Source organism: Otolemur garnettii, unplaced genomic scaffold (genome assembly GCF_000181295.1).
Source record: "Otolemur garnettii isolate 467f Iridium unplaced genomic scaffold, OtoGar3 scaffold00087, whole genome shotgun sequence".
NCBI classification, from domain to species: domain Eukaryota; kingdom Metazoa; phylum Chordata; class Mammalia; order Primates; family Galagidae; genus Otolemur; species Otolemur garnettii.
In genome coordinates, this window is record NW_003852482.1 from 5,623,969 (window position 1) to 5,636,652 (window position 12,684).

A 12,684-nucleotide genomic window follows, 5' to 3' on the forward strand; every position below is an offset into this window, starting at 1 on the left:
TCAAAAAAAAAAAAAAAATTGCCTAGTTATCTATACTTATTAGCAAAGACAGTTAAAAATGTGCAATTGAAAATGGTAGCCCTTTTGGAGGAGGCGTATGAGAAGCTACTGATTTCAGTGTTTATAAGTAAAAAACTATAACTCGACTGTTCTTGCTGTTTTCCTCCCTCCCTCCCTCTTCTTCCAAGAGGCTGCACATTGGCTGAAGATAGTTGCTGATGCTACTTTTCTGGTTTACTGGCATCCTTACATGGTGATTTTCAGTTACATGAAAACTTTAGCTCACAGTTCTGTATAAATGCATGGTCAAGAGGGAAATGGACACATGGGAAGGAGGAAAACCCAAGGGATGTCCTGGTCTTAGAATAGCACCCTGACTAGGGAGCTGGTTCATTCCATCAAGAACTAACCCATCTTGCCAGAGCGAGAACTCAGAAGCTGAAGAAGGGCAACAAGCCATTCATGAGAGACCCACCTGCATGACTCAGACACCAGGCCCTCCCACCTAACACCACCACACTGGGGGTGCATTTCAACATGGGCCATAGCCAACCCATAGCACCCTAAAAAGAAAGTAAGGTGCCATTTCTGTTCTTTTTTCATTTTTTTCTGAGATAGAATGTTGCTCTGTTGCCCAGGCTAGGGTATCGTGGCATCACAGCTCACAACAACCTCCTGGGCTCAGACGATCCTCCTGCCTCAGCCTCCCAAGTAGCTGGGACTATAGGCACCCGCCTCAACACCCAACTAATTTTTCTATTTTTAATAGAGACAGGGTATTACTCTTGCTTAGGCTGGTCTTGAACTCCTAAGCTCAGGCAGTCCTCCCACCTTGGCTTCTCAAGAGTGCTGGTATTGAGGCGGCACCTATGGCTCAAAGGAGTAGGGCGCCGGCCCCATATACTGGAGGTGGCAATTCAAACCTGGCCCCAACTAAAAACTGCAAAAAAAAAAAAAAAAGAGTGCTGGGATTGCAGGTGTGAGCCACCACACCTAGCCAGTCATTTCTGTTCTTGGTGCTGAGCCTATTCTAGCAAGCACAGCAGGTTCCTTTTTCCCTGGCATATATGAAATTGCAATTTTTTAAGTTTTTTTTAAATCCATAATAGATGCTTAAGTTCTAAGAGATTAAGAGCACTTAAATGTGTTTTCAAGATCATGTTTCTTTTTAAGAAATAAAATTTACCTACTTTTACCTTCAGATTTTATTTATTTTATTTTGTCAGGTATTATAAATAGATTGTTCGAGCCAGGGTCATTTGGTGCCTGCGTTTACTTAACATACTCTGTGTATTGTACTTTCTGCACACTCCATGGGTACACGTGGGGCCGTAACATTGTGTGAAAACTAATGTGCTCACTAAATCTGAGAGTGCCAGACTTACGGGATCTTAGCGTTGAAGAAGGTAATCTTAGATGGATGCAGCAAAGAGTAAGCATGTGAAACTTAACCTGAGCTTTATAAGCCAACAATACTGACACACTCAGGGTAGTTAGATGAGTCGGAGCGTGATATATTTAAGTGATTACAAGAAGAACTTGCTCTGGTGAGAGCTTGTTCTCCAAAGTACAGGGCACGCACTGTGCTTTCCCTCAGAACAGCCTCTATGCACCTCTCAGAAACGGGATGGGAGAGTGATAGTTCTTCTTATAGTCCTGGCCAGTGTTGTGCGATACCCGTGTTCAAGTGTAAGCTTTCATGTTTGCATGCACATGTTTTGACAGGTGACCTTGGGAAAGGTTTTGAAAGTGATTGTCGTCATGCGGAGCCTGTTCATTGATCGAACAATAGTAAAAGGGTATAATGAAAACGTCTACACAGAGGATGGCAAGGTAAGCACTCTGGGGTCTTGTTTTTTCCTTTATTTTCTATATCCTAGAACAAATGTAGGAGAGTCCCTGATGAATGACATTAAAAACTAGCAATCATAGCTGAAATGATCAACAAACATAGATTTGTCAGTGTGAAGATGAACACTTTACAAAAAAGCATTTTTGTAAATTCATTCTCTCTGCTTGCATTTTTCATCAAGCTTCTGCTTTTCCCTCTAAGCCTGATGCCCTTAGTTGAATTTCTAATTTATCACCTTAGACCCCAGTTGCCTCATTAAACGTGTCTTCTGAGGAAATGGATTTTTTTTCCAAGTCAAGCAGCTCATCAATAGCCCAGGGTTCAGCGCTTTGCTTTTCCTGGAACCATGAGGAAAATTCGAGTTAGTTTGACACAGCCTGATGACACTCTTCTTCCAGGAAACTAACACATAGCCCTCAGGAAGCTGCTGGTGCACAGCAGCCCAAGTGAACACTGCTGCTGGGAGAAGACGCGCTCCTCCATGGCTGGTCCGTTTCCTGGAAAGTTCACCCAGGTGAACCCTTATTCCTTTTGACTGTACATTCTCCATGTGGCTCTACAGCGTGTCAGAGGATGCTCATCAGAGTTGACAGCCTTCATTTGTGTTTGCAGCCAGAGTGTTAATGAGCACCGCCACACAGCGCCTACCCAGACTGTCCTGGGCCACAGCTCCCCTCCCTGCATCAGGAGCTTTCCCCTCCCCTCATGAATCTCTTTAAAATCAAAAGTTTGTTAGTACTAGAACTCATCACAGAATGTTCTTCAAAAAAAGGTGACAAATGTGGCTTAGCACATAACAGTGTGTTGTATAAGAAGTGGGGCCCATGATGTAATGAGACTGGTGTTTGAACAAGTAACCCGGTATTTCCACATTCCACACAAGCCTTCTCTATGTGGGAAGCTGCTTTTCCTCTCCTAAGTCTCCCCGTTGAGAGCAAATCATTCACTGAGGGGAGGTTTCCTTTTTCTTCTTGAGAAAACCAAATGTCTTTGGAGCAAGCGTATAAAGTGGATAATGTGTGGGCACAGCAGCTCCGGAAGGGGGTTCCACCCTGTGGATCAGCGGCAGGAGCAGTGCTGGGCAGTGTGCACCCACAGAGGCATTTACAGTGCCCTTTGCAGATGCCGTGCTTCTTGGGAGTTTTCCAAATAGACAGCTTTATAGTCATACCTGCCCACCAAAGACTCACAAGTGAACTGGGGAGATAGAGAACTTAGAAAGCCAAGTAGTAATCAGAACCATGCTGCTGGAATGCCAGACTCAGGGTGCAAATGAAACCCAAGAGATTATAAGAAGAAGTGAAGATTTTACCTACTTTGTCTCATGCCGTTAGCATTCTGCTTATTTAATTGCCCTCTACTGAAATGAATACTCATAAATGGTGACTGGAATCATTTCTGTTCTGCGCTTACAACAAGGGACTTGGAGAACAGTCTCATGTGAGTGGCAGTTCTAAAACTTGTCTCTGTCTGGTGACTCCTCCTTTCTCCTCCCCATGGCTCTCCAGCTGCTCAGAGTTCCCTTCTCCCTCTGCCCAGTCCCCTTGGCCACTGTGACCCATGTCACCCTACTCGTGATTTGCTTCTAGATCAGATTTCTCCTTTCCGGAGATTCCTTAAATTCAGCCTGTCCAAAAACTAAAATCATCCTTCTCCCTAAACTTACTCTCCCTCCTCTCTTCCTTATCTTGGTTAGCAATGCCACCCCTTAATGGCTTAAACCTTTCTTCCTTTCTTCCCTTCTTCCCTTCATCCCCGTATCTAGTCTGTCAGTGGGTGCTGGCTGTTCTCGTTCTTAAATGTTTCTCACACTGGCCCTGCGGCCACCCCGCTCCTCGGAGGCGCTCATTATCTCTGAACTGAAGAGCTGCACCAGCCGCCTCACTCACAGTCTCCAGCTCCAGCTCCCTGCGCAGTCTGTCCTTCACTTGGCTTCCAGAACTGTCTTCCTAAAATACACACGCAAGTGTGTGATTCTCTTGCTTCTCACTCTCTCCCCATTGCCCAGAGCAGCCCTCCCCACAGTAGGAAAGTGGGCTATTAATAGATGTCAGGCACAGAGCAGTTCACGGGCAAACAAGTTGGAGGCAGTCTGGGTTAGAGAAAGTTCACTCGGCTTCTTTACTTTAGTTTGCTCATGTACCTGTGGGCCTCCCAAGAGGAGAATATAGTAGGCAGTATTCTCCTAACTTATTTGGCCACCAAATTTGTTTTCTTTATTCTTGGAGCATAGTTGTGACATTGGTATTTCACAAAACACACTTCCCTAAACTCCCCAAACTCCTCTTAAAGGCATATGGATGCCTAATAATTGGACCCTGCCTCCCTTTCCGACCTCGTCTGCCATCTTCTCACATATCTTGTCTTACGTTCCAGCCTATGGCTCCCAGGACATGCTAGACTCTCACACACTGGCACGTTCTGTGCCCTTTGCCACGGGCCAGTTACCCCTCCTACTTCACCGGTCAAACTTCTCTTCCTCCCTTTACACTGGTGTAATGCCTTCATCCTTCCCATCCTGTCCCATCTTCCTAGGAGCCTTCTGCATGTGGGCTGCGCTGGTGAGCATGGGCTCTGGAGGTGGCAGACCCGGCTTTCATTATTACTGTGCACGTGGAATTCTGAAGTCTTTTGCTTGTACCGGTACAATATTATTGGTTTGCATGTCTGTCTTGCAATTAATAAAAATGAGAACAATATTAAATATTTTGATGTGGTAGGTACTACATGAAGCAAACCTAGCCTAGGGGTTATCAGATCCTCCTAATGGTATCTTAATGTTAAGTACTGACACCAGACTCATTCGTACCTCAAGAGACTGAGACTCAGAGTGCTGAAGAAACTTCCCATAGCCTCGCAGAGCCAGGTCTCACACCTCACCTAGCAGGCGCCACCTGAGGGCACAGATTCATGGGGACTCTGTTCCCATGAGTAGAAGCCCCCTCACGTAGGGGAGGAGACAATAAGAAGGCCTTTGTGAGATGTGAAAACATTTTAGTGGGATGGAAGACTGGAGAACCAAACACGAGAAATGGGAAATAAAAGAAGCTGAGTTGAAGCTAGTCAGTCAGAGGATAAAGGAGAGCCATGTGTTATTCCCCTGAGAGATTAGCCTGGCCTGTCTGTCCATCAGAAGGAGAGTGGGTGTGCATGTGGGATTCCGAACTCAGCTGCACATGGCTGGACAGGAAGCCCTGGGGCCGCTTTCACAACTGCATAGGACAGAACACTATGCAGAGACTCTGAAACTGGGAATACCAAGGTGGGAGGACCAGCCCCTTTGTTATTTTAAGGGTACATTGACCACATTGGTGGAGAAGCTCTCAAGTGACTGTTCCCTAACCTAAGCCTAGCCAATTTGATTAGCTCCTTCTTTTTTTCAGAGCCCTTTACAAACGATAAAAATAAAACTCTGCAGACATTATTAGTGTTCTATTTGAAGTCCCGACACTGGTATTTGTGTACTGATATGTATTTATGTACATATAGACATTAGTGCCATTAATGTGTTGGAATGTCTGGCACATTCCAAATAAAGTGTACTGTTTGGAAGAAGCCGTAGGAGCTTGAGGCGTGGTCTACAAGAACAAATTGTCAATTGTAATTTAGCTCTTCCCAAGATAACAGCCCTGTGTTTGCTGAGTTGGTGCCTGAGTGGTTGCAGGAGGTGCTTTGCTGCAGTCTCCTGGAGCACAGCCGCAGAGGCACGGGTGTGGCTCGGAAAGCCTCCTATGGGCTTGACTTCTGCTTATGCAGTTGCTGTGTCCTCTAAGCCCAAAGCAACCAGCAAATTCTAAGAGCTTTAACGATTGCCACAGAAATGGCCCAGCACCAGCCCGAGTTTCCAGACCCGGTAGGTATTTTCCCCATCAAAATCCATCCCAGCAAGGCCATGGCTTTGCACTTTGCAGTAACAACTGCCACTTTGCAGTACCACTGCCAACACTACAGGGTCCTGTCTCTTTACCTGTGGTGCGATCGTTGATACCAAGCACCAGAAGCCTGATTCCTCTAACAAAAAACAAAAATGCATTTAAGACTTACCGACTGCTATTCGTTGTAATCGGGGCGTAGCAAGAGCCATGACTCAGCATGTAAAAAGGCAAGATTTAAGATGAGTACTTGGCCATTGTCCTGATTTTATACTAGTCAGACTTAACTGAAAAATATAAGTGTCTCGGCTGAATTTATCTTATTAGGGGATTTAGGTTATGTTAATGCTATAGCTTCATTAATTACCCCATATCAATAAAAAAGGCAGCTTTTAGCCTCTGAGCATAAGAGAGGAAAAGAAATGGTGGTATCAAAGGAAACCTTCAAAGACAGCCAGAGCTGTCTCCAGGGTAATTTCTGATCCCTGCATTCTTCCCACTTCAAAGTTGGATATGTGTGTGTGTGTGTTTGGGTCGAGGGGGTTGGGGGAAGCTTGAATCTGATTTCTCTAATAAGTGTTGGCATCAGCCCCGTTTGATATTAGATGCAGGGAACATTTTGATTTGTTATAGCCTTTGAAATTGTTCAGACGACCTTCAGAAAAATGGCCTCTTGTTACTTCTGGGGGGAAGGGTGAAAGCCAGGGAAAGGGGAATCCAGCCTGATTCATATGCAGAGGAGGCCCTGAAGTTGTGCTTTCAGCAGTTTTTAGTAACAAATGCATGTTCTGATTGAAAGTGAAAAGTTGAAGAATAATAGACCCGTGACACTGTGTTCTCTCTTTGCTTCTTTGGGGAGGGTAGGCAGGCTTGAGAAGATGGCCACACGGAAGTAGCTCTGAAAACTTGCTACTCCGCAGTGTTCTACCCCACCTGGCATGTCTGTCACCTGTTGACCTTGCGCGATGAAGCTACTAAATACAAGGTTTAGAATTTGACACTCTTGTGTGGGTCCTGAGTTTTATTTGAAATTATGCATTTTAGATAATTTAATGTTGATTACACTGTTTTTTCCAAATGATATAAAGAATTGATAAGTTTCCACAACTTTCACTTGCTGCAGCTGTCACAGCAACCGGCCTTAAGCAGTGCCAGATGGCTGTGGGTGCAGAGAGTAAGAATTCTACCTGAAGTCCCCAGAAAGGCAAGGGAAGATTAGAGCCTGGCCTCTGGGCACAGACCTAGCTTCAAATTCTCCATAAGTTAACCATGTGACGGTGGACAAGTTATTTAACTTCTCTAAACCTCAGTGTCCTCATTTGTGAAGTGGAAATTATTTTATCCTCATGCTATTGCTGAGAGGATTTTAAAAGATAATTTAGGGTGGCGCCTATGGCTCAAAGGAGTAGGGCACCGGCCCCATATACCGGAGGTGATGGGTTCAAACCCAACCCCTGCCAAAAAAAAAAAAACTGAGGGGAAAAAAAAAAATAATGTAATGCAATTTAGGTGAGCACAGGCTCAATGTATCCTCATCAGTAAATAACATCTGCAGTCACTGGTTGTGACAGAGGGGATGACCGTGGTCAGCATCGCAGTCAGAATGGCCAGGCCTGCCGACGTTGACACAGAGGTAGTGATGGTCAGCATCGCAGTCAGAATGGCCAGGCCTGCCGACGTTGACACAGAGGTAGTGATGGGCAGCATCGCAGTCAGAATGGCCAGGCCTGCTGACGTTGATGCACTGATTGTTCTCAGTATGATTTGTTAAGATTTCCTTGCACAAGTCCTTCCTGTGCGTTGAGACCCTCTGATGTCTTGGTATTTTCTGTGAGAGCAGAGGTGTCTGTGCTAACGCAGTTGGTCATCTCAGGGTTTGTTTTCATTACACCTGAGAGTAGACCACATTTGCACCCCTAAAATGTTTATTTCAATCCCCAGAGTCCAGAAGCTGCTCCTAAGACTGCAGATTCAGCCACCAGTCACCACAAAGTTGACTTTTCCATTTTCAGATCTTTCTAATCCTTGCCCAGAATACTGGAAGGGTGCTTCACTTTTTTTTCTGACCCTGTAATTCAGAATAATTTGTTATTCATCAGGCTAAAGGTGTGCAGCTTCCAGGATGCTTTTTTTTTTTTTTTTAATATTGCAGCTGGCAAAAAAATTGGTAGCCATGCCTGCCTCTACAGTGAATAAGCTGCAGCTAATGAATATTCACTGAGATCAGTCCTGGCTCCCTGAAATGAATTTCTGAAATCTTCCTGGCCCTAAGAAGAGGCAGGGCATGGATTCCAGAATGCACATTTAAATGGCTTTCTTTGGCATAAATCTAGCAGAAAATCAAGTACAAACCACCTGCTGTGTGTTCCCAGCAAAAAGGAAACCCATTGTTATTGGATCCCTTTCTTACCCACCAGGTTAATAGACCATATTACCTAAGGTCCTTCTGTCCCAGATGGTAGAACTTTCCCTAGGGTCCTGAATAATATATTTAAACCTCCTTTCTAAAAAGCAGTATCCTTACTTTGAATAAGTGTGGTGGTTTTGAGAATCCACAGTTAGGCTGGAGAGTCCATCTTTTAATTAAACCTATGCATATTTCTCTCTCTCTTTTTCATGAAAACTTTTTTACAGCCCCTGGAGGGTTTTTAAAATAATTTTCTCTTTTAGGTAAAAACTATAACTTTTAGTCTACATAGATTCTTCTTTTCTGCTTTTCCGGACTCTGTGTTTATGTCTTGGTCTGCTTATGTTTGATGTGCGCAGGCAGGAAGAATAAACAGTGGAGAACTTCAGAGGAAACAGCTGTGGGCTTAAAATGGAAGAACTATAATAGTTTCAAGTTCAAATTGAGATTTAGAATCTTTGGCATCTCCCTGTCATCTTTGCAGTGATTTGGTTACAACTAAAAGATGCAAAAAGGTATTCATCCTACAATCCCTGAATTATCTTAAAATGATGCACTTGTTAAGCCCTGGTCTAAACCACTGCACTGAGAAAGTAATACAAACCTGATTCGGGCTCTTAGATAGACATAACCAGCTGCCCAACAGTAGTTTCCTGCAACAGAATTGATAGTGTAGGGAATTAATTTCATGTTTCTTTTGAGGTTTCCTTCAGAGTTATGTGGAGGTAACGTCACTTTCCCCCCTACGGACTTTTAACCTGTCAAATTAAAATTCTAATGCCTGAGGATTTTTTAAATTCTTACTCCCATCTAGTGGTTTAAATCAGGGGCTGAGGGGAGTGACTGACAGTTAACACCATCTTTCTGAAGGGCAGTTTAGCCAGAATGGAAACTGTTAGGGCTTTTGTGGAAATCCTGGAAAAAGATGGTGCAAGCAGTGGGTTTGAAGAAATGGGTGGATTTGAGGTGTATTTTTCAGGTTGAGTGAGTGAATGTTTGATCAGTGAAATCTCTCCCATTATCAACCCCAGAACTGGATTAACTAAACCTCCACCCTCCGGCAGGAGCCCTGCAGAGGTCCAGAGAGGCCTCCTCAGCATCATCTTAACCTTCTCTGCTATCCTGAAAGTTTCTGAAGACAATGAACTTTACATGAAACTAATTGTGAGCAGGAAGAAGCCAGAGAACTGAATGTGTGCCTCTTCACAGCCCAGCTTTGTTTGCAGAAAGCAAAGTTTTGGTGTTTTCCTCCAAATTGAAACAGAGCTCTGGAGTGTCCAGGTCAAATGTAGAGCCGTCTTCTTAAAGGAGTCTCCCTCTCCAATTGCTTCTCATTCTTTCTTTTTCTCCAAAATCAATAACACAACATATAGGCTTAAACAGCGAGGTCTCAGGTCTCTTATCTTGACCACTGGCCAATCCCAAAGGCAGGTTCCAAGAAACCCATTGGCAAAGTGTTTCAGTTTACTCAGCTCTTGAACTCATATATTAAAGTTGACTTTTTGTGCCTATGGGACACACTGTGGAATCCTCACTTAATCACTATGCTTGAGCTGTCTCCAGCCCTGGATAGGGGGTAATTCTGTTTTTGCCATACTCTATTTGTTCTAAACTCTTGGAACAAAAGGCATTGATTGTATTTATCATGCAAACCAGTATAACCAAAACAGTTTTGGTTAGAATCATGCAAACCAGTATAACCCAAACAGTTTTGGTTAGAATGAGCCACTGAACTACCCTGTGTGTGACCAAACGTGGCCAGAGGAAGACTGAACTGGATTTACTCTGAGCCCTACCCATGTTGCATCTTGGACTGCTAGTGTCCTCATTTGTTAAGTTGGGGTGCCTCTAGATCAGGGGTTCCTGACCACCCAGGCATCACAGTTAACCTGAGGAGCATTGCTAAAAAGCAAACAAAGAAGCAGAACTCTGGGGCTCACTCCAGACCCTCCAGGGGAGGGACCAAGGAATCTGTATATTCAAAATGAAAAGGAAAAAATTACCCCAGGGGCTTATGATGCCCAGCCAGGTTTGAATACCACCAGGTGAGACCATCTGGGAAAGATGCCTGGTCAGATAACCTGGGGCTGAGGAAGGACTCTGAACCCTTGTCTCATCATCTGGAATGTAGGTGGCTGATGGCGCCAGTCACACAGACTTGTCTGGTATTCCAGGACAAAGTACGTGTGGGGGGTGACTGTGGTGCCAGGGATGGGACAGGTACTCAGCAGCAAAGACATGCTGATGCCCATGATGTGCTAGGGCCCATGTCAGGCCCCGTCAGGTAATGAGGAGGAAGACAAGCCTCCTGCCCTGCACCAGCTTACATTCCCGTGGGAAGGTCAACAGTAAGCAGGTGAACAGAAGCAGTGAGCTTTAGGCAGTTTTTAAGTGTTATAAAAATTAAATTTTGAAAGCATTAAAGAGAATAGAAGTGACAAATACTGGGAAGAATATTTTAATAGGCAAGTGGAAACTACTTCTCTGATAAGGTGACATTTGAGCTGAAGGAAATATAACAAGAGCCATGTTAAGCCTGTGAGGAAAACAGTCCAGAAAAAGAGCACAGCCAGTGCAAAGGTCCTGAGGTAAAACTGACATTGGTACATCACGTGATGCAGGAGAGCCATGGCAGGAGTCAAGGTTAGAAAAGTGAGCAAGGCTCAGCTCACATGTGAGCCTTGGAAGAGTCAAGGGCCTCAAGTTGACTTTGCTGTATCCCTCCATTCAGTTTCCTTCAATTACCTACAGACTGATAAAGAAGAACTTGAAGAAGGACATTCAAGATCCTATTATTCCATAATCAGAATTTTTTCAAATTTAATAAAGGTAACAGCAGTTAGTCTCATTCCTAGTATCGATGATATGATATCCTGAATCCTGATACTGATGCTGATGATTTTTATCTCTTGTCTCCCCAGCTTGACATATGGTCTAAATCCAGCTATCAAGTATTCCAGAAGGTAAGTTTTGCTTTTTGCTTCTTACTCAAGAGGTATTAGGAAAATGTGATCAGAGACCTTTTTTAACACGTTAACTGTGGTGTGAATTGGAATAGGTGTAAACAAGGGCACCCAGAGACCAGTGACATAGGAGATGTTCAGGCGAGGTTTATTGAGAAGGGAGGGAATCTGGAGAGGGGCAGTTAGAGACCCTTTTATATGGGACTTTAGGAGGTGAGCAAATTCCACAGCTTGCCTAGAAAGTTAAGGTCCTTTGGCATGAACTTCTAGGGGGTGGGGCTAACCAGCTCCTTTGCCTCTGTGTCTTAGGAGGAGAAGAGGGGGAGGGATTGGTGTGTGGCTGCGTTAGACCTCCCAACAAGTTGTATTGAAGTCACCCTAGTTTTAAGCCTCATGAAGCTGTGAAACCTCTGCTTCTTGTTTTCACATCTCCTATGCCACTGGTCTCTGTTCCCCATCTCCAGCCAGTCAGCCTAAGAGTGCCACGGAGTGCACATGTCACTTTGAATGTTTGTCTGGCAGCTCTTTGAAGGAAATACAGGTGATAGTAGGTAGTAACAAGTCATCCTTGTAAGTACTTGGGGTATGACCACCCAAGGTCCATTCCAGACACAACAAATACTTGTGGAATGACAAATGACTCAATTCTTAGGAACAAATTCAGTAAGTATGTCGTGAGTTACATACAACTCCCATGGCATGCGGTGTAAAAATTGATTCTAGTGTAGGGTGACCAGACGTCCCGATTTTGGCGAGACAGTCCCACTTTTCAACAATTTGTCCCGCATCCCGTGGTGTTTTTTAAAAGTCCCAATTTTTGGAAAGAATGCACAAACAGGCTGGAGAACAAGAAGGGAATATACAGTTTTCAGCCGCCATATGGCTATTTCACCAGAATATGAGTTTTATATTATTTTTGTTAATTTTATAATGTTAAACTGTAATAAATAATTGCTGAGAAGTGATTATTGAGAACTGCTTATCAAAGTTTGCATTGTTGTCAGGCCCTGCCTGCCCCGTCCCCCGCCCCCCGACCATGTTGTCCCGCCTTACAGATGTTAAAATCTGGTCACCCTATTCTAGTGCTGCATGAGTTGCATACAACTGTTGCACAGAAAACAAAAAATAACAAATTTTTAATTAAATAAAAAGGATCATTTTGTTTTCACAGTTGTATTCTGTTTTCATAATAAAACACCATGGCCCCAAGGAAAGCATTTTCTTTGCTAGTGTGGCAGTCAATGTGTTAAAGTGAAAAAAGCCAGCCATAAAAGGCTGTTCACTGTCTGATTTCATTTATATGACATTCTGAGGAAAGAACAAAACCTTAGGGACAGAAATCAAACTGGTGGTTGCCTACAGGTGGGAGCACGAGACAGCTTGTTTGGGGTGATGGAAACATTGTGTATCTTAATTGTAGTCATTAAATAACTGTACATATTTGTCAAAACTATATTACTACAGGCTCGGCGCCTATAGCTCAACCGGCTAAGGCGCTAGCCACGTACACCTAAGGTGGCGGGTTCGAATCCCCAGCCCGGATCCGCCAAACAACAATGACGGCTGCAACCAAAAAATAGCCGGGCGTTG

The 12,684-nt window shown here is 44.1% G+C and overlaps 1 protein-coding gene across 1 annotated transcript in view; it reads left to right on the forward strand.

The window, feature by feature from the left end:
- Positions 1 to 12,684, forward strand: part of LOC100958198 (mediator of RNA polymerase II transcription subunit 27) — a 66,758-nt gene that overhangs the window by 32,734 nt on the left and 21,340 nt on the right. The window contains exons 2-3 of the mRNA XM_023516149.1: positions 1,726 to 1,833; positions 11,053 to 11,094. Coding sequence (XP_023371917.1) covers positions 1,726 to 1,833; positions 11,053 to 11,094 — 150 coding nt within the window. The remainder of the gene's footprint in view (positions 1 to 1,725; positions 1,834 to 11,052; positions 11,095 to 12,684) is intronic.